This window comes from Apiospora phragmitis (genome assembly GCF_038363925.1).
Source record: "Apiospora phragmitis strain CBS 135458 chromosome Unknown utg000011l:1.0-3236445.0:1.0-3240683.0, whole genome shotgun sequence".
Taxonomy (NCBI): domain Eukaryota; kingdom Fungi; phylum Ascomycota; class Sordariomycetes; order Amphisphaeriales; family Apiosporaceae; genus Apiospora; species Apiospora phragmitis.
The window spans coordinates 2,419,398-2,440,021 of NW_027117411.1; the positions used below are offsets into that span (position 1 = coordinate 2,419,398).

General features: G+C 50.8%; 10 protein-coding genes across 10 annotated transcripts; 7 read left to right on the forward strand and 3 right to left on the reverse strand.

Annotated features, from left to right (window-relative positions):
- Positions 1-2,003: 2,003 nt before the first annotated feature.
- Positions 2,004-2,588, forward strand: PG994_013508 (uncharacterized protein; the record flags this gene model as incomplete). Its single annotated transcript, XM_066864917.1, has 1 exon — positions 2,004-2,588. One exon carries the CDS (start codon positions 2,004-2,006, stop codon positions 2,586-2,588), a length of 585 nt encoding a protein of 194 aa, XP_066709878.1.
- Positions 2,589-2,824: 236 nt separating this feature from the next.
- On the reverse strand, positions 2,825-3,579 carry PG994_013509 (uncharacterized protein; the record flags this gene model as incomplete). The annotated part of the gene is made up of 2 exons (XM_066864918.1): positions 2,825-3,337; positions 3,448-3,579. 2 exons carry the CDS (start codon positions 3,577-3,579, stop codon positions 2,825-2,827), a joined length of 645 nt encoding a protein of 214 aa, XP_066709879.1.
- A 727-nt stretch (positions 3,580-4,306) lies between these two features.
- Positions 4,307-6,205, forward strand: PG994_013510 (C6 zinc finger domain-containing protein; the record flags this gene model as incomplete). Its single annotated transcript, XM_066864919.1, has 2 exons — positions 4,307-4,368; positions 4,447-6,205. 2 exons carry the CDS (start codon positions 4,307-4,309, stop codon positions 6,203-6,205), a joined length of 1,821 nt encoding a protein of 606 aa, XP_066709880.1.
- A 293-nt stretch (positions 6,206-6,498) lies between these two features.
- PG994_013511 (uncharacterized protein) lies at positions 6,499-7,403 on the reverse strand (the record flags this gene model as incomplete). Its single annotated transcript, XM_066864920.1, has 3 exons — positions 6,499-6,896; positions 6,968-7,281; positions 7,378-7,403. The coding sequence occupies 3 exons, from the start codon at positions 7,401-7,403 to the stop codon at positions 6,499-6,501; spliced, it is 738 nt and encodes a 245-aa protein (XP_066709881.1).
- A 1,113-nt stretch (positions 7,404-8,516) lies between these two features.
- PG994_013512 (uncharacterized protein) lies at positions 8,517-9,090 on the forward strand (the record flags this gene model as incomplete). The annotated part of the gene is made up of 2 exons (XM_066864921.1): positions 8,517-8,561; positions 8,947-9,090. 2 exons carry the CDS (start codon positions 8,517-8,519, stop codon positions 9,088-9,090), a joined length of 189 nt encoding a protein of 62 aa, XP_066709882.1.
- Positions 9,091-9,219: 129 nt separating this feature from the next.
- PG994_013513 (AP-2 adaptor complex- beta-adaptin subunit) lies at positions 9,220-11,280 on the forward strand (the record flags this gene model as incomplete). The annotated part of the gene is made up of 4 exons (XM_066864922.1): positions 9,220-9,264; positions 9,317-9,609; positions 9,641-9,682; positions 9,735-11,280. 4 exons carry the CDS (start codon positions 9,220-9,222, stop codon positions 11,278-11,280), a joined length of 1,926 nt encoding a protein of 641 aa, XP_066709883.1.
- A 692-nt stretch (positions 11,281-11,972) lies between these two features.
- Positions 11,973-13,265, forward strand: PG994_013514 (uncharacterized protein; the record flags this gene model as incomplete). Its single annotated transcript, XM_066864923.1, has 3 exons — positions 11,973-12,198; positions 12,379-12,746; positions 13,245-13,265. The coding sequence occupies 3 exons, from the start codon at positions 11,973-11,975 to the stop codon at positions 13,263-13,265; spliced, it is 615 nt and encodes a 204-aa protein (XP_066709884.1).
- Positions 13,266-16,408: 3,143 nt separating this feature from the next.
- PG994_013515 (uncharacterized protein) lies at positions 16,409-17,596 on the forward strand (the record flags this gene model as incomplete). Its single annotated transcript, XM_066864924.1, has 1 exon — positions 16,409-17,596. The coding sequence occupies one exon, from the start codon at positions 16,409-16,411 to the stop codon at positions 17,594-17,596; it is 1,188 nt and encodes a 395-aa protein (XP_066709885.1).
- Positions 17,597-18,029: 433 nt separating this feature from the next.
- On the forward strand, positions 18,030-18,422 carry PG994_013516 (uncharacterized protein; the record flags this gene model as incomplete). Its single annotated transcript, XM_066864925.1, has 1 exon — positions 18,030-18,422. One exon carries the CDS (start codon positions 18,030-18,032, stop codon positions 18,420-18,422), a length of 393 nt encoding a protein of 130 aa, XP_066709886.1.
- A 159-nt stretch (positions 18,423-18,581) lies between these two features.
- On the reverse strand, positions 18,582-19,017 carry PG994_013517 (uncharacterized protein; the record flags this gene model as incomplete). The annotated part of the gene is made up of 2 exons (XM_066864926.1): positions 18,582-18,598; positions 18,666-19,017. 2 exons carry the CDS (start codon positions 19,015-19,017, stop codon positions 18,582-18,584), a joined length of 369 nt encoding a protein of 122 aa, XP_066709887.1.
- Between the last annotated feature and the right edge of the window lie 1,607 nt (positions 19,018-20,624).

Sequence of the window (20,624 nt, forward strand, 5' to 3'; positions counted from 1 at the left end):
TAATGCCTAATTTTCTGTCTCGAATGAGCTAGGTTTTCACTTTGATGCCTCACTGCTCCCTCTACTCTCTTTACGTCCCTAGGCGGTGTCAACGATCGGTTGGGACGACTGCCTAGCCTCGCTTCTGGTCATCCTGGCTACAGAATACTAAAAGTTCAATTCATTAGTGAAGTCTACATGCTTCTTTCCTTTGTCTTCACGTGTACCTACTTGCGCAACATATGGAAGAGTAATCTCTGTGACACTCTTAAGGTGGAAACCATATCCAACGGCCTTCTCCGGGCCGCTACAGCCGCCACGAGTAACCAGTGTATGAAAGTGGAATGGTCTGCCCAAATTGAACGTTCGATTGTTGGTAAGAGTGCTCGAGGCTGTGTACACCCCTTATAAATTCCTGGTGTCAGTCTCCATATCAGATGGGACTGGGTAGCCCTGCCAGAGACTGGTGCTTTTGGGTGAATACTAGTCTCATACAAGATATATGAACTTGGCTATCACCTTGGAACGTCTGATCTCTGCTAGCTTTGCTCGCTGGTGATCCTCTTCAACTTTGATTCATATACCAGGTCAGCCCGGCAGAAATGGACAACTCACGCATATATTATTGCCCTATTATATACTTACGTTGGAAGCAAACATATTACATCCCATTGCCATCGAAACACATAAAAGCCTCCCTATATTATGTATGACCCGTGCCGTACCTACGCATCAGCTCGATTTTTGCTGTGAAAGCTGTCTGCACCTCTTCCGCTGCCGTTCGCAGTAAGCTATGCCAGTCTTTGCTGGTGGCCAAAATCCAAGACCACGTGAGGGTATATTCCCTGCAGCGACCTCTGCTAGTACCATGAATGACGTGGGACACATACATACCATCCGATCCGGAGGGCGGTGGCGCATGGTTAGTCGCCGGATAAGGAGCGAAGATCTTTTTCAATTAAGAACCCATCCCCGGGGCGGCTCAGCCGGCAAGCGCCCCGGCAGGAACCACGTGCCACGTGAAGCGTGACGGGGAATCCGGGATCGTCAATGCGATTTCCCCTTTTCGTCGTGTTCCTAGACGATTCTCTGTGTGATGATGATTACGAAGAGCGTATCTCGCCTAACCTTGCCCCCGCCAGCCCGCCCCGTTTCCATTGCCGATATGATTACCCCATCGGAACGCGGGGTTCTATTTCGGTGTAGGGACGATCCTGAACCTGCTGTGCTGCAGACGATGACGTCTCGGTGTCGCCCTGTGGCTGAATCCCGTGCCAATCAGCGGTGCCGTCATTAACCCGCGGGGGTGGTTGAGCAGCAGCAGCCACGGAGGCGTCCCCCGTCCACTGAGCGGCCGCGGTCACGTCGCACCGACCCCAGATGCCCTGCTTGTCAAATGGCGGACGTTTGACGAAAGATCGGCGTCACAAAAGATCCAGGGCGTTCTAACGGTTTTTTCTTCTTCTCGCATACTCATGCCGCAACGTTGTATCGCATTTGCCCCGGTGATATATGATATGAATTTTCAGGCGGCGGCGGCGCGAATATGATTGAGATCGACCGGACCTGTGCAAATAACTGGTTTAGGCCTTCTGCAGGCAGCCGGCAGGTGTCTCCTGACATCACAAACATGCTTGGCAGCTTCAAGTCCATGTTAAGAGCGGCTATCATACTGTATATAAGACTGCAAGGGTGCTTGATGCAGCGCTTAAGTATGGACTTGATAATATTTGTTCTTTCTTACCAAGTATCAAAAGGGACTACTGTTTCGCTGCAGAACAAATCTCGAGGAATAATAACAATGCACCAAGGGCCTAACCATTCGCTTCCTACAAAACAAATCATTGCCAATCCCAACACCCTACCAGGTCACTGAAGTGGTCATGGACGAGTCCCCTCATGTGAGTAAATAGTTCCATCCATGGCTCTGAGGGTATCCGAAGGTGGCTGACCTCAACAACAAGGCAGCACAGGGGTCCCAGGTATCTACATTGGAAGAGTCTGATGATGCCACTGACACAATCATGACTCAAGATATCCCACAACGGGTGAATGGAATACCTCAAATCAACGGAGACAACACTGTCCCACGCCATGGGGCCACCGTCCATGTGCCGGGTACCATCACCAACTCCCCTGCCATTACACACAATGGTGTGCTGGAGACCACCAACTCAGCAGCTGATCTGGCTCAGATTCCCAGGGTCGTTGAACCTAACATGCACCAGTCCACGATGATGCCCGCCGCCTCGTTGACCAATAACACATCACTGCAGCCCGAGGCGCCATTACCCAGGGAGCTGGCCGGTCCACCTCCTGTTGTCGTCAGCCGCCAGGAGTGGACGAATCGTCGAACATCTAGAGCTGCTCTTGTCAACGACTGGCGACCCGTCTCCAGCCCGAATGGGGTCACAAGCCATCAAGACCGCACGACCCTCTCGAGCTGGCACAATACGCAACCAAGCGACGAGCCATGGCATCACATTAACGAGTTTGACCATCTAGGGCCGCCTCAAGAGACCAGCCACCCCAACGCAGATGGGAGCCCCAGAAGTGACATTGGTGCTGTTGCTGGGTCCAGTCCCCGCAGTCCAGAGCAAGACGACTGAACTTCATTGTCGGGATGTTGGCGATGGAGAGAAAGAAAATCTAACATGGAACTGCGTTCAGAAAAAAGAGAAATTCAGGGTAGGTAGAATGTGCTTGCAAGGCGGACAGAGTGCGCAAAACAAGGCTGGGTAAATTGATTGATTTGGGCAAAGGCTGTTTTTGTTTTTGCTTCTTCTATTCAACGTATGTCTCTGGTAGACCAATACACCTCACCATAGACCCGGAACCGCATGATCTATGGGAACCCTCCTGGGCTTCCCATGCCAACCAATCTGATCTTGTCGTGCTGTGAGAAGGAGCGAGTTAGTAACTGAACAGAACAGAACGACACAAGGCACTCGAAAAAGATGGAGAATGAAGAAGAAAGCAGCCATAATGTAACGTACGGTAACAAGCCCATCCCGTTCACCTTCCACACGCCCAGCGCCAGCGCGACCAGCTGGGCCGCGATATACGCCAGCTTGACCTGGATGAGCCGCCCTTTGTTGGTCTCGCTCTCGAAGCGCTCGAAGGCCTGCTGGGTGCCGAGGATGCCGAGGATGGGGTTCTTGAAGGCCATGAAAACCATCATGATGCTGAAGATCTGCAGCGAGTTGCCCGACATGTACATCATGACGGCCGTCATCGGCAGGTTCTTGAGCGGGCCCAGCGCCACCTCCCACGCCTTCTTGAGCTTCAGCGTGTCCATCTCGTCCGTGGTGGGCTGCTTGCGCGGGGCGACGGCGGTCGAGGACTTGGCTTTCTTATCCTGCGGGCGGGGAAGAAGTGTTGGTTAGCAATCAAGTACAGGTAGAGTTCGAGTAGGTCTGCTTTGCGCCGAAAGAACAGGTAGTCTGGGTAATATGACGATGTATTTACCTTGGAGCTGCCGCTTAATTGAGACGGATAACCCGGCGGGTCAGGAATGCTGCCATTCTTTGATTTGGCCGGCGGCGGTGACTGGAGGTCGGCGACCCATGTCGGTATCGTGGTCGTAGTCGTAGTCGACATTTTGGTTTGTTTGGGTCTGGTAGTATCGTAGGCGATCAAATGATCGTTGCAAGGCTGGATGCGCACAATGGAACAAGGTGGTGTGGTAGTTGATCAGCTAAGCCTGTATCAGCTCATAGCCACAACAACCATAGCTGACGTCAGCCACATGTGGCGGTACAGCCCAATCAATGATCCTCTTTCATCCCAAACTCCAATGTTTAAACTCGGACAGCTATTTCCAGTCCAACGTCATTTGGCCGCATTCGGGCCAGCCTCCTTAGAACAATATCAAATTGGCCGAACAACTTCTTATTCATTGTGAATTTGACCTCGCATGCAGACTACAATGGCATGCCGCCTGCTAAAAGAGGGACAAACTCACTCAGTAGTAGGAAGGATACGGAGTACACTAGGCATATTTAGGGGCTGTCGCTAAAGCTCGACAGTGGCCAATCAGAAGATGATGTTTGCGAGCAGACCAGTGACGTACAAGTCAGCTTACTCCACTATCTTGTTCAGGGAGTAAGACGAGTGATGAGAGAGCTGAGAACGCATCTCTGACTTCTGCTCTGACCGTATCTCCCTAGTGACTATTTTATACCTTTCCTGCCTGAATATCCGCTGGAAGGTCCGCTGGCTACACACGCAGATCGCTAACGATAAGTGGTGGTTACTTACCTGTGTAGTGCTCGGTTGGGTGATTGGATGTAATATCTGGTCGGCAATCTATAGATCTGCAAGGAATATGCCTCCGGTGACTTCCAAACCTCGCAGGCTAAAAGTGAAATCAGGCTGTCGGAAATGCAAGTGAGTCGCCCCCCTTCCTCGTCAAATTACCCCTTTTGGGAGAGGAGCACCTTTACTCACCACAACCTCAAATGGTAGGATACGTAAAGTCAAGTGTGACGAAGGCCGGCCCGCCTGCGACCGCTGCTTCTCCACCGGCCGCGTCTGCGACGGCTACGGCGTCTGGGGCGGCGGCGGCAACGGCTTCGGCTCCCGTCCGGCCGGGCCCCGGCCCTGCGAGGCGGTACTGCCACACCGCGGGCTCTCCCCAATCGGGGGCGGCAGCAGCAGCAAGATTACCGCCGCCGAGCAGGACTGCTTCGAGTGGTTCTCGTGCAAGGCCGCAACGAAGCTGCAAGGCATCTTTTGTATTACGTTCTGGTCGCAGCTGCTGCCCCAGGCCTGCCTCAACGAGCCAGCCATTATGCACGCGTCGCTGGCACTGAGCTCGACGCACCAGAAGAACGTGATCAACAGTAGCGACGTCGACCCGTTGTTGTCGTCGGTACCCCCCTCTGGGGAAGATCGTTGCGTGTTGGACAAAAGCGACGAGTTCACCCTCGTGCAGTACAGCAAGGCTATCCAGCAACTGCAACCCCATCTCGCCACCGCCGGAAAAAGCAGCAGTGCCGCCTCCATCCGCGTGGCCCTGATCGCGTGTCTGGTGTTCGCCAACCTCGAGTTCTTGAATAGTCGGTACAACATCGGCATCGCGCATCTGCACAGCGGACTGAAGCTCCTCGGCGAGTTTCAGGGGTATGCGCTCGACGGCGACGAGCCCGTCCTCGTGCTCAAGCCGCCGCGCGACTTTGTGGATGAGTGGATCGCCGATACCCTCACCAAGCTGCTCGTGCAGGCCAATCTACACGGCGCACAGGGGATGCCGTACCCGCGCCTCGTGATGCGCATCACGACGACGCCGCTGCCGAGCTTTACTTTTCACACCGTCACCGAGGCCCGGCAGCATCTTGACCAGCTGTTCAACGACGTCCTTTACCTGGCCGAGGATAGCCGGCGACTACGCACCAGCACCAGCAGCAGCGGAAACACCAAACACAGCGACATCGAGAAGAGGAAGTTGACGAGGCGGCAAATCAAGATCCTCACCGGTCTTCATACCTGGCACAGCACCTACACGGCGTCCCGCAGCCTGATGAAGAGCACGCTAAGCCCCTTCACGCACTACGGCTACCTGCTGCTTCTCAGCATGTACCACCAAGCACAGATCATGGCAGCCGTGTGCCTCACGGCCGACGAAACCGAAGCCGAAGCCGTGTACGACGCCCACGCGGCCAGCTTCCTGGCCATTGTGCGGCACTCGAGCGAGCTGCGCCGCCTGGTCCGCTACGAGGCGCACTACAACCCGCTGGTGCAGTACACGAGCAAGATCGCGCAGTCGACGGCCGACATGGGCTGGATCCCGCCGCTGTACTACACGGCGCTCAAGTGCCGGGCGCGGCGGGTGCGGCTGCACGCGCTGCGGTTTTTGGGGTTCAAGCCGCACAAGGAGGGGATCTGGGATACGGAGGTGGCGGCGATCGTCGTGCGCGAAGTTATCCGGCTCGAGGAGGGGGGAGGGGGCGATGACGTTAGGAGTATTAGTAGGATCACGGACCCCGCCGTGGCTGTTGAGGTGCCTACGGAGGAAGAGTTGGTGGGGATACCGACGGTACCGGTCGCGCGGAGGTTGCATGATTTCCATCTGAGGTTGCCGGATGATCTAGCGGGGAAGATTGTCATTAGGTATAGGCAAGGTCCTAGGAGTAGCGGTGCGCTGCTCTGTATTGGGGAATACGACCTTCTCAAGAGAAAGTGGGAGGATGGCTGGAGTGAACAAAGGAGTTACAAGTCGATATAGCATTGGATGAAACCGAAAGTAAGCACCAAGGCTCAGAACAGTTATCGCCATTAACTCGGATCATCAGAGCCCATGAGATGTTAGCAAACAGCTAGGGCTATGTCCAAACACCGTTACAAAATCTGCATCATATAATAAAAGCTTTATCCTTATTTCAACCTCACCCCTGACAACATAGTGCCGCATCATTGGCCTGAAGCTCTGCAACAGAATGTAACTGGGTCTTATTCATGGGTATCATTATCGCAGTAAAAAGCGTACAGCAACTACTACTATTGGTCTGCTAAGCCTCTCTACTGTCTCTGGTACGTAACCTTCATCAATTTGTTGCTCTCGCCCAGCGCCATGCCGGCCGTCTGCTCCTTGGCCGAGATGGCGCCGGCCTCGGCCTCGTACTCGACGAAGGCGATGCCGCGGCGGCCGGGCACCAGGCGCACCTCGCGGAAGCCCTCGAAGCGGCCGAAGATGCCCGTAAGCAAGTCGATGTCGTAGTCGTCTGGCAGGTTCTGCACGAACAGGATCTTGTTGGGCGGCAGGTACTCATCGGGCACCACCGTGTTGGCGGTCGGACCGGTCGACTTGAGGCCACCGCGCGACGTCTTCGCGGGACGGTTGGCGTCGGTGGGCGCGGCGGCGCCGGGGCGCTTGAGGCGCTTCTGCTCCTCGGCGGCTTCGGCGGCCCTCTTCTTGTCTGTGGAGGGAGACGTGTCAGTTTCCAATGTTCTGAGATAATCTCGTAGCCAGCTTCCTGAATGTACATACCCTTCTCAGCGACACGCCTGCGCTTGTGGAGCTCGAACTCCTCGTCGTTGCCGGTCTTCTGGACGGTGGCGTCACTTCTAGTGCGGGCGAGGGCGAGCTGCATGGGCTTGTCGAAGAGCTCGAAGCCCTGGACCTCCTCGATGGCCTGGAGGGCCGACTCGGGCTTCTCGAAGACGATGAAGGCCTGGCCCTTGGCCTTCAGGTTCGTCTTGGCGACGATGTCGATGATGGTGCCGTACTCGGAGAAGATGGCATCGAGAGCGACTTTCAGAGGTTCCGGCTTGACGCGCTCCTCGAGGTTGCGCACGTAGACACTGTTTTCCAAGAAAGAAATCGCGGTTTCACGTTAGCAAAGCAAAATTCACCAACCAAGCCAGGGAGTGTATGTGTCGGAGTGCAATGACACATACGTGGCAATGGGTGTGTTTGACGCCATTTTTCTTCAATATGTTACCGAGCCAGTAAGAATTCTTGATAAGACGGGTGGCTTTTGTGGTTTTGATATGCGACGGATGATGTTGAAGCTGTCAAGAAGAAAAGAATCCGAGCTTGAGGCTCCAATGCGCCTGTAGCAGCAGCCTTGTGCTAGAAGTGGGGATCAGGGAACAAAAAGTTAGCGGATACCTCAACCAAATCCCTGTGCTCGTCGTTCTCTTTCCTTTTCTGGAGTCTCGACAAGGGACGACAAGGGCCGACAACGAACAGGGCAACAAAAGAGTCTCTCCGCAGAAATGCTGCTTCTTGACTCTACTTAGTCTAATTGTACAGAGGTATGATTCCTGAGGCATTCACTACTTTTGGTATGCGCATCAAATTGGCACTTGTTGGTATCTCTGAGATGCTCATCCCATACAGTGGGAGAAATCAGGGGTGCTGTCCTGTCCTGACTTGTCCTGTCCTGCCAAGCAATGAAGCATGGGCCATATGCAAGTACTAGCGGGCTTCCCCCATGCCTGATAGAGTTGAACGGTGCATTCCCTAGCTTCTGCCCCCTAGGACATGCAGGTCGCTGCTCGGGCGGATTTGGTGGAGAAGGAACGGTCCGGCCGGAATTTCGATGTCGAAAATCGGGCAAGGAGCAATTGTTTCTGGTTTCTGGCAATCAACATCTACCTCTATATTCCTTCGACGATGCCGATAACTTGCAGCCGCAGTTCTTGACGAGCGATACCCCGACCGAGCAGGATCCCGCGATCTGATCTGACCAGCCGTTGGACGATTCGACGAACCAGACGATGCGCATGTGACGCGACGTTGCTCGACTACCCCTCCACGACCTCCCTGTCGCATCCCGCCACCCCTTCTATCCCGATACACAAGGCCTAGACAGCCTGTGACACTCCTCCTTACCTAGATCACTGCACCATAGGGGACTAGCGGTCTACCTTGCAGTCGCATCCTGGGAGAGTCACCCCGAATCGCATCCATCTGTTCAATAGTTAGCGATCAGCGCCTTCAGCCAACTAGTTAGCCGGAAAAAGGACGACCGTCCGTACAATAGCAGATACCAAGAAACAAGCTTCTATTTGGTGTCTACACCTCCTTCGCAATGTCTAACCCTCAAGTAGGAGGAGACTCGAAGCTGTTCGCTCGAGTAAGCCAATCTTTCATTTATTCTTCCCGAGACATACGATGGCCGTCATTGATGTCATATTGCTTGTCTCGAATCACATTGATATCAATTGTCTTCCCCCACCCGATTACCTCGATTCCTGGCTGATCGCGAGGTCTTGTGCCTCTGGTCGTTGAACTGCCATCTTCAACTCCTCTGTACTTTCCCTAACCCACTCCTTGACCTCCGTACACCATCCAAAGCTCTTTCCCGGTTCCCAGGCGCAAGCTTGAAAGCTGTCCTAGTCGATCGCAACACCCCATGCCACACACCATGAACCCACTACCCTCTCTCCTATTGCTTCCACAATCATGTTTGTCGCATACGTCCCCCGTCCTACTATGGCTCACGACCTATGACAATGCAGGGCAAGGTGGCCGAACTACGCCTCGAGTTGAACAGCGGTGGCAAGAAGGACAAGAACTTTACGCAAAAGAAGATTGCTCTCAAGAAGATTGTCGCAAACATGACCATGAGCAACAACGAAATGGTCCAGCTGTTCCCGACATAATACAATGCATGAACATACCGAACCTCGAGATCAAGAAGATGTGAGCTACACAGGCATCAGAACGAAGGAAGGAGGAACGCGCTGACTGGAGAGGACAGGTGCTACTTATTTCTGGTTAACTACGCAAGAATGAAGCCAGAGTTGGCTGTGAAGGCCATCCCGGTTCTGGAACAGGTATGCCGGTTACACCGAAGGGGAGCGAAGACATGCGCTGACAGTCGAATAGGATATGGAAGACTCGAACCCTCTTGTTAGAGCTCTCACCCTCCGCACCATGTCCTACGTCCACGTCAAAGAATTCGTCGAGGCCACAGTTCCGATTGTCAAACAGATGCTGCGCGACGCAGACCCTTACGTCCGAAAGACCGCGGCCTTTTGCGTAGCCAAGCTGTACGACCATGACAGGCACATGGTAGAACACTCGGACCTGATCGAGCGTCTCAACTCTCTGCTGAGAGACGACAACCCGACCGTTGTTGCGAGTGCATTAGCCGGCCTGATGGACATTTGGGAGAGAAAGTGATGCTATTAAACTCACCATCGACTACAGCAATGCTTCCAAAATGGTGGCTATCCTGCCCGATTGTTCCGAGTTAGTATCCTCCACAGGCTGAGAGGGGGAGATAGAAACTAACACGCTGCAGATGGGGCCAAACATATATCCTTGAGGCTTTGATGTCTTACGTGCCACAAGAACCTGGAGAGGCTACTCTCCTCGCCGAACGGATAGCGCCGCGACTATCACACTCTAACTCGGCAGTCGTTTTGACGTGTATACGGGTGATACTCTACCTCATGAACTATATTGCCGAGGAGAAGCAAATCTCGGCTTTATGTCGAAAGTTATCACCGCCATTGGTAACTCTACTAGCCAAGGGGCCTGAAGTGCAATATCTGGCACTTCGAAATGCTTTGCTCATCCTGCAGAGACGACCAGAGGTGTTACGAAACGACATCCGTGTATTCTTCTGCAAATATAACGATCCCATTTACGTCAAGGTTACCAAGCTTGAGTTGATTTTTATGTTGGCCAATGAGAAGAACATCGACGAAGTGCTGACGGAACTACGCGAATACGCTACTGAGGTGGACGTACACTTCGTCCGCAAAGCAGTCCGCGCCATCGGAAAGCTGGCCATTAAGATTGAGCCCGCTGCTCGTCGGTGCATCAACCTACTCCTCGAGCTGGTCGCCACCAAGGTCCCGTATATTGTGCAGGAAGCGACGGTGGTGATCCGCAACATATTCCGCAAGTACCCGAACCAGTACGAGTCCATCATCGGCACGCTCTGTGAGAACCTCGACAGCCTGGACGAGCCCGAGGCCAAGGCGGCCATGGTGTGGGTCATCGGGCAGTACGCGGCGCGCATCGAGAACTCGGACGTGCTGCTCGAGGATTTCCTGTACTCGTTCGCCGAGGAGCCGGTCGAGGTGCAGCTGGCGCTGCTGACGGCGACGGTCAAGCTCTTCATCCAGCGGCCGACCAAGGGCCAGGACCTGGTGCCCAAGGTGCTCAAGTGGGCGACCGAGGAGACGGACAACCCGGACCTGCGCGACCGCGCCTACATGTACTGGCGCCTGCTGTCGACGGACATGAACGTCGCCAAGCAGATCGTCATGGGCGAGAAGCCGCCTATCACGGCCGAGTCGGAGAAGCTCGACCCCCAGACGCTCGAGGAGATGTGCCTCAACGTCGGCACCCTCGCCACCATCTACCTCAAGCCCGTACAGACCGTGTTCCGCTCGGCGCGGCCCCGCCGCTTGCCGGAGAGCCCCGCCCTCCAGAAGGATCGTCTCCCAACATCCCAGAATCTGCCGACGTTCGAGTCCCAGAAGCACTTGTCGATGCTCGGCATGGGTGGTCAGCCCGCCGTCATCCGCACCTCGAACCAGGGCGGTCTCGCGGGGTCTGACAACTACGCTCAGCAGCAACAGATGCAGCAGCTGCAACAGCAGCAGGCTGCCATGGGCGGCATCACGGATTCGTCCGTCATCAATGACGCCGATGCCTACTTTGCTGGTATAGGATCCCAGCAGATGGCCGCCATGGGCGTGAATGACGATAACGGCGATTCTACGTTTGGCGGCGGCGGGCATGAGGCTGGGTACGTGGTCAACCAGTATGCGCCGCAGCAGGTGTTCCGGCCGGCGCAGGGTGGGGGGAGCAATGGGGATTTGTTGATGCTGTGAGGTGGATGCCACGGAGCAGCAGAGGTGGAGAGAATGATTGTTCATGGATCAACTCGTCGATCGGGTGCTCTTTCTGGGGAGTACCAAGTGATGAGGATGGAGGCAGGCGACTTGCTTTGCTGTTGACAAGTTTTTGGGAGCGAGTATGATTGAGAAGGCGGTTGAGTTGGAGCGAGAGGAGATATATACTTCAATAATACACATGGCTATGATTCTTTTTAAGCAAGGAAATCACTTACTTACTGTTCCTCCCCATGTGCGCAAATGGAGGGTCAAGCTTTGTTCAATTTGCCCATTCATTGCACCGCTTTTCGAGCCACCACATATCACAATTCAGAAAGCCACTTTGGCAGATTTATCTTAGGATTCATCTCAATTCATCACTGCCCAGCAAGAATACGTTGCGGGCATAGAAACCTCCCTTTTGTCGGGTGGTTCCATCATTTCCCCATGCCAAGTGAATACGAGTGAACGCCATAAAATGCAATCAATCCATGTCCATCCGTGTCCATGTGCGGACAACCATATGCTGTTTCCATAACCGAAAACCAGAAACGCCGAATGCACGTTTTACTCAGGTGTCATTTTCCCCCATTCCGTGCTTTCTTAGCAGTAGGTGAATCATCATCAATCATGCCCCATCAACCAGGTGGAATAAACCTAGCGAGACCCATTTCCAACGCTCAGTAGACATGATCAAAGCCTGTCATGTGCCAGAATTGGAAGATGCAATAGAGAACGATGAGCTTCTGGAGCATGGCCAGGCCCGTGCAATTCTCAGCTGCTGCGCTGGGCTTGTCGCTCGTGGCAGTCGCGCTCTCGGCGGGATCCGACGTGGCATCCGGGGTGTCGCCGTCACTGCTGGTGGTGCTGCTGTTCTCGGCGGCCGAATCGCTGGAACTGCTGGCAGCACTGACGGTAGTCGCAGTAACCGTGGTCGTAGAAGACGAAGAAGCAACAGAGGAGGAAGAAGTTGCGGTGACAGTGGTGGCGAAAGAGGTGGATGAGTCGCTGCTGCTGCTCTGGGTGCTGCTAGACGAGGCAGTCACGGTGGCAGTCGAGCCAGCAGAGGCAGAGGTAGTGGCAGAAGCACCGTAGTCAGCACCAGACATGGGGAGCTGGCTGGTAGTGACGGTCGCCGTGGTGCCCAGAGTGACGTCCAACTCGGTGATCCGCGACTCGACGGCGTAGGGGCCGTCGATGGTGGTCACCTGGCCCGAGGCGAGCGTCAGCGTGAGGATGCCCGTGGTCGTGACGGTAGTGATCAGCGTAGATCCCTCGTCCTTCTGCTGCATGATGAAGCCAGGAGGCTGATGGCTACCAGAGCCGCCGCGCTGGCCACCGGCGGCGACGTGGGGCTCGGACAGGATCTGGCGGTCGACAGTGTCCAGGGCGCCTTGGCTGGTGCCGTCATGGGCGTAGCCGATGAAGCCAGGGCCAGTGCCTTGGTCTGGGGGTTGGGGAGAGTCAGTACAGGCTTCAAGAAAATTGTGTTATGCAGCAACGACCCCTGCCTGGGATGTGTGGCCTGGTCGCGACTTGTCAAGGCCGTACCAAAGAAATCTAAGTCATGCCGATTTTTATGCAAAACAAAAATAGAAGCATCATTGCGACGATGAAGGGGAAGGGAAAAAGATGCTGCAATTGGTTCACAAGACGAAACTGAGCTGAACTTACCCTGAACGGCTGCGCCGACGACGAGGCCAAGGCCAGTAGCCAGAGTAGCGACGAGCTTCTTGATGTTCTTCATGATGAATGGATTACTAGTGACGGAATGAGTTGCTGGAGTGGTCGTAGAGTCTTGAAGAAAAGGTCGTTCGGTTGGTGCTTTTGGTTTGGGGTGTCGAGGATGAGGAATCAGAAAGGTGTGTGGAAGAGGGTATGTTTCTTTGGAGGCGGTGGTGGAGGAAATACACGCGACTTGGGATTCACTTGGGGCCAGGCAGCTAACACGACCCAAACAGATTGACGCCTTTCCGGATTAGGACAAACGGAGGTGGTGAAGGCAGAATCGAACGCGAGATAATCGGTTTTGTCCCGGTTCAATCGAGTTGTTGTTGTTGTTCGGCGGAGGGCGGTCAGTGGTGCCTCATCCGTCCGGTGTTTGTGCTGTTGGGGCCTGATGTGGGTTACAACACAAGTTGAACCACGTCACGTACACTTCACGTTGGCTTTTGGGCCTTTATTGAATCTACATTGAGCAAGTACTTGCATCGGGTCATAATAATTATCTACATGTGTGTGACAGAAGCAGTCTATATAGGTACACCTTGGTTTGCCAACAAGAGATCTCTCTATCCAGGTCGAGCTTAACACCTCGGCGTTGAAGTATGTGATCATTGCCAGCCTGAGAAAACCCCAGGTCAGATACCCGCAAATAAGGTGACCAGGCCATGTAATCATTGGTCGTAATTTTATGCTTCTCTCCAATCGGCCAATCGTGTTGTTCCAGTACGCCCAACGAGGAAGGTCGGGGGTGTTGCCCGTAGGCTGTTTCGACTACGCCCGCTGCGGCTCTCACCAGACACGGTGTACTTGCATCTTCCTCTGGAGGTCTACACGATCCCGAGCTGGTGATACACGGTGAATACATTTCGTAAAGAGGTGCTCATTCGCTTCCCCAGGTGGGCTTTGGTGGGATATCTGATCTCGTGATAGTGGATAGGGGTCCACCTCATTGCCGTATTCAATAATCCTGAGGATATGCACTGCCGAGATAAAACGAAATGCCACAAACCACTGCTCTACATTTTAAGCTAATGTGGCTTTATTGGTGAACATATGAATTTGTGAAGTCAGGTACTTACTTCAGTGTCTTTGTAGTCGTTGTAGTTTGAAGTCAGGTGTGGCTCGAGCAGGAGCTTGCAGTACCTATGATAAGTACCGTGTCTCAGGGGTCTACCCCGCCAAACCCCAGACCCTATTGAAGGCACCCAGCTCCTCACTGCAGTATTCACAGCTGTAAGTCGACGCGCTGCGAATCGCTAACGTATCCTACAAGTGAATGTCCCACTTTTATAAATTTCCTTATAGCCTTAACCTTTTTTTATATTCTTTTATGTCTAAAAATGTTATAACTTTAAAAAGAAAGTAATATAATGTTAACGCTTTAAACGCTTTAAAAAGATTTAATTTTAAGCGTATAAAAAGCTATATTAATTTATTATATTTTATTAAAAACTTTATAATATAAAATATTTATAAATTCTTAAAAGCTTTTAAATTTTAAAAAAGATGCGATTATTTAATATATTATTAATTTAAATACGCGATTATTTTTTCCTCGGCTAAGTAGTATAAAAGATATAGCGAATCGATTATTTAATTTATATAATGCGAGACGCGTCGACATTAACTAAGCTTTTAACTTTATATAATAATAACTAGACCTCTAGACACGTTTTAATTAAAGAATCGATTATTAAAAAGTTTTTTATAAAAATCTTAACGCGTATCGCGCGTAGTTTATTTTTATATGAAATATAATTTATAAATACGAGATTTAAAAAAAGGATATTTATAACTTTAATAAAACCGGCTTTTTTATAAATTAAATCTCGTTTAAAATAATTATAACCACCTTTAATTAATACAAAACGCCTAGGGTAATATAATAAAGGAATTAAAAATAAGTTATAATTATTTAAAGTATCGAATTACACGGTTATATTATCCTTTTGTATATTATCTTTATTAAGAAAACGTATTTTTCTTCTTAGTATGAAAATAGCTTATTATTAAAGGATTAAGTGATCGTAATTATTAAAAATAGCTAGACTATAAATAAAAGAAGCGAGGACTAGATTCGATACTTTAATTAATATATTAGGTTTTATACGAAAGGTTATTATCGCCCCTTAGTTTTAAACGACTACGAAAGCTATTATTTAATAGCTTTCGAGCTTTATTATAAAAAGAACTCGATTATTATACTTTATATATTTTTTTATTTATTATATAAGTTCTAGCTTTTTAATATCGGCTGTTTTTATACGTTAAAAAGGGCGTATAAGAAAGAAATTAAATATTTTATACGGGCGTATATTATTTATATCTTAAAGGAGGACTTTTTATTAGCGTTTTTAAAAGCGTTTTAAGCGATTTTCACCGTTTCGAATATATAAAGAAGCTTTTAAAAGATAAGACTCGTTTTATATAATTTAAAATATATTATTTTATAATTAAATATAAAGCTATATATTTTAATACCTCCGGGGATATTTTTCGGCCTATTTATTCCTTAAGAATTAAAAACTTTAAATAATTCGATTAAGGCTTAATTTTAAACTTAATACGTTCGAAACCGTATTATACGATATTAAAATAACTTTTCGATATTTATTTTAATTAGTTTTAATTAAATCGTAAAGGTTATAATATATAATATATACCGAGTTACTTTTTTAAAAAGTAAGAATGCGATATTTCGAAAAGTAAATAAAATATTTAACCGGCGCCACCGTACGAAAAAAAAAAACGATTATAAAACAAAGGATTACTTTATATATAAACTAGAAAAAACTTATAGTTTTAAAGAGACGTTAATAAATAATTATAAAACGAATCGTATCGGAGGAATAATTATACGAGGACGTTTAAGATACGCTTATAACGCTATAAAATCTACGAAAAACCCGGGTATAATACGCGCACTTATTAAAATAATATAAAAGTATCTAAAGATAAGGATTCCGATTAATTTTAATATATTAAATACATTATAATAAAATTAACTTATATTTTATTAAAAGGGGTGTAAAAAAATGGGACATTCGCTTATATAGGATATTCGCTTGTGGGATACGTTATATTCAATTTGCAAAGACGCACCGTTAAAAGGTCGGGTCTTTGTTGCTACAGACAGCCCTGACGCAGAACAGCACATCTCTCGCCGCCGTCTCCTTGCCCACAGGCGTAATAAAGCACCGAGGGAACAACAAAGTCGCTTCATCATTCCCCTAGCATACCCAGCACATGCCAGATTTGTCATTCCACATGAAAGGCTAGATGTTGGTTTCGTGCAGCAAGTCATATCAAGAAGCTCGTTATGGCTGACGATTCGGGTGTACGACCAATAAAGATTGATCGCAGGAAAAGAGCGTTTCGGAGCTCGCTGTTGAAAGATGAAATGGAGAATAATCGGGCACCAAAGCGAACCAAGAAGCAAGAAGTGCCGCAGTCATACCTTTGCCGGAGCGACGGCGAGATCATGTCCGACACAAACCGACTGACTTTCATAGGGAAGTTGCCGACAGAGGTCCTGATAGAGATCGCCGAACTTGCCCCCCTCAACGCTACAGTCTGCCTCACGCTGACCTGCAAGCTTGTTCTTGCCGCCCTGGGGACGCAATGGTGGACCAAACACTCAGATCTCACGAAGGAAAACGGTCGTAGAGTTTGGTCTTCTATCTCCGCTGAACCCATGCTCTCCTCCGCGGGCCGCATGCCACTCCTGAGGCTCCTCTACCGTGATATGGGAAATTCCCATTATGAGCTCTGCGAGAGCTGCGTTAGCTTGCACGCGCCCCCGGACCCGCCTGCATGGCATACCCCGACCGAGCTGAGCAAAACCTGCCAGGGTGGTTACATTAACTATCTTCCTGGCTACAACCTCCTGCTGGCCCACCTTGCCACCGCCTTCGAGCGGAAGGCTTCCATTCCCGAAGTCTCGACCGTGTATCTGGCCGGACGTCAGGACACCTTCACCACTACCGCAAGCTGGATCGACGGCAATTTGATACTGCGCCACGGATTCCTGGTGTCTACATATCCTACCGATCTCCCAATAAGACTGTGTCCGCATCACACCACCGCAACGGACATTGTAACTAAGATCCAGGGGTGTCCACATAAGAGGCGGCAACCTCTTCTTCTCTACAGCATATTGAGAGCCATCTGGAGCCCCAACAATGCAGTAGCCTGGCCTTCCGGCCGTATCTTCCACCCATCACGTTCGGTGGAGCGGGAGCAGCCGACCGAAGTAGCGCGCGATGGCAGTGTCCTGTACAAGTGCGAAGGCTGCCCCACGAAGTGGCGAGTCACGCACAACAAAACGGGCGGATGCCATGCCTCCAATTTCACGCTGACAGCGTTCCACTGCTTCGGGAAGGATCTGAACACGGCGAGCCGGTACTTTGCCTGGTTCAATCTCCGGCACGGCTGGGAGCTGGGCATGGATCGGAGGTTCGTTCTACGGTACGGCTGGGAGCTGGGAGTGGATGGCAGGTTCGTTCTACGACAAGGCTGGGAGCTGGGCGTGGATGGGACAAATGAGGAGTGCCCAGAGAGGTCTTTTGCAGATTTCCAGGTCGAGTAAGGAGTTGATATGGCTTGATTAGTGGAGCCACCTACGTTTGACTGCGTACGCAAGCAATGCCACAACTTGTGGAAGAGATGTATTACAGGACATGGGTTGGCCTGAAATAGGACGAATGGATCAATACTGTTATGACTCACTGTTCTCGCATGATACATCTGGTATTACTTGATGTACTTGGTGTGAATATTCTTCATTTTCTTCTTTTCATTCTTGCTACTTGTTGGAAACATATAAACAGGCCCAGCCCAGTGAAACAAACAGTAGGGTAATGCATAAACAGGTTTGACACACACACAAACAGACAAGTCATACTAACTCAGGGTTTACTGGGTTGCTTACCTGGGTACCCTCGGCAGTTGTCTCACGATCAGAAACCGCAAACTAGCCATATGGCCATTTACTGGTTATTTAGTGATAGAAGATGTAGACGATGGGCTCCCGCTCCCACTCCGGGCTGGCAGGGGGCGCAGGTTCGTCGGACGCTTCATCGTCATCAGACGGCGAAGACGGCAACCACGACGACGACCACGACATCGAGGTCGACACTGTTACCAACAACGACGGTGTTACTTCATTTGCGCTAGTTGGCATATCCACGGTCACGAATGGCGGCAGCTCGATGGGCGCTGCGGGATCGACGCGGGGGATGAAGGCCTGGGCGTTCACCGACGGCAGCGAAGGCAGCAGCGAAGGCAGCGAAATGGTACCAAGGTCGAAGGACAGCGCACCGGACCGAGAAAGACAGCCGGCCAGGGCGAGAAGGACCAGCAGGAAGGAGAAGGCGCCCAGGCAGTACCAGCAGCAGAACGTCCGCCTTCAGTGATCGAGAGGGTCTCCCTGACTATGGAGACTCCGAAAGTGCCCTCAGTAGACGTGTCCGGGTACGCGCCCTCTGCCCTGGGAATAGGTATTACCGGAGACAGTAGACTAAGGGTCGAGATCGAATCGTCAGTATGAGCCCTCGAGATCAAATCTTGAGGTATCACTGGGGATGGTAAACTAAGGTTCGAGATCGAATCGTTTGTGTGAACCCTCAAGATCGAATCGTCTGTGTCGACCCTAGTACCTTGCACGACCTCCTGATCGCCGTCGGTGGGGAATTTCGTTATGGGATTGTCGTCGGTGGGGATTAACGGGAAAAGCGGCGAGTTGCCCGAATCCATCCCATAGATTCCAAGGCTCGAGCCATCCTCAGAGGGCTCTCCAGAAGCAGCCGGAGTATCTTCCAACTCTCCAAAAGCACTAGGAGTATCTTCCGGTTCTGTGGTAGAGGAGGAAGAGTCCCTTTGGTTTTCTTGTTGGGCGCTGTCGCCGTCGTCGTTGCTGTTATCAAGAAGAAGAGGGACGAGCTCTGCGTTCATCGGGTCATCCTCCAAAGTCCTCAAAAGTGAAGGACTCTTGGTTGCTGTTGGTCTCATGGTTGCCATTGGACTCAGAGCTGCTGCTGTCGGCAAGGACGAAAGCCATGGTCAAAGGCTGTTCTAAGTGCTTGTTGTTGTGGCGTATTTTGTTGCTTTGTTTGTCGTGCTTGGATTCAAGGCTTTCAGAATGACAAAGGTATTATCCGAGTTGTTTACTTGATTGGATGAGGCGCCAACTTCTAGCTATATGTACATGTGCTTCTGCGGATCAATCCCCTTGTTTTCCTAAACAAAGATAGAGAGTCGGAAAAACAGGTACGCTGTTTTTCTATAAAGTTTGTTTCCTCACTGGGGTAATGCTGCATAATCCACACGATATCCAGGCACATCCAGGGTCTGCTGCTGTAATTGCTTTGTTCCCAAACAAGCCAGCGTGAGAGTTTTATTTTTTTAGCAAGTAGTAACAGGAAGCAAACCGGTCGGAGCGGCATCTATGTGTTAGTACAAGACATAGAACAAACGCCCTGTGACAACAAATGTTAGAGCCCTTGGAAATTTAGGCATTAGTCACAGTGTCTGGAACCAATATTCTTCATGTACAATTCTGAAAGGCCGTTCAAAAGCACTTATCACATGTACCATGTCACATTGTAGAGACCTATACCAGTTGCCGATACTGGGTGTATTATGTGAAGTCCTACTCAATCCCCCCAATTCTCTCGAGAACGGGTACTGCTATTCTGCATTTAGGGACTAGTCGGGTCTCTGTATCTACCACCATCCAGACGAAGCCGGCATGCACAAGCATTTCAATGAACCCACCTGGGAACATGCCCAGTCCAAGTTCTCCGTTTCCGATGACGTGTATGAACTTCATCCAACGTGGGTAGACCCTGTGATTCAGAGCCGTGCTCGAAATGCCCTTTAGGTGATGGTATCACGAAGTCTCCGGTAGATACCAGGCTGCGTGGTCTGCAGTCTTCGGATCTCTACCAGCAGCGCAAGAACGGCGTTGCAGAGTTCCTCATTCTCCGCCTCGGTTTCGTTCTGGTGATCTCTCTACTCCATTAGCGTATTGTAAAGGTCCCAATTCTCAGCCTCCAACCCTGTAATGTAATATTTATGCCACCAGCTCGCCGTTGTGTGTTGTAAGGGTATGTATCTATTATGTTGTTGCGCTGGGGGGGGGGGGAAGGTCTCTCACTACGTAGCTGTTGAGAATACTTCGTAATCCTATGTGCAATGTGTGGGTGCACGGGTGGAGCCGCGACATGTGCCACCAGCCGGCTGTTTACCTCCTCTACGCAAAGCGGGGGACTTCCCAATGTTAGCTTAATACGATTATTATAGCTGTGAGTTAAAAAGACCTATATCAAAAGTGATGAAAAAGACAGACTGCCGTTAGGAAAGCATCTAAGCCAGAGGAACCGGGAGTCAACCTGCCAGACTTCACGGAAGTGAAGACTTTGTGCGGCGGGTTGAGTTTACCCGACTTTCCATGCGGACCTCCACTTCGGATGCCTTGGCTTTTCTGGATTCATAAAAAGAGGGTTCCGGTGCTCAACCCCCGAGAGTATGGCTTCTTCTGTAGAAGTATTCTCTGTATTTGTTTGGGTTCTCGTCAAACTTGACTTCAATGATTATTCGGATCTGAAGGGGAATTC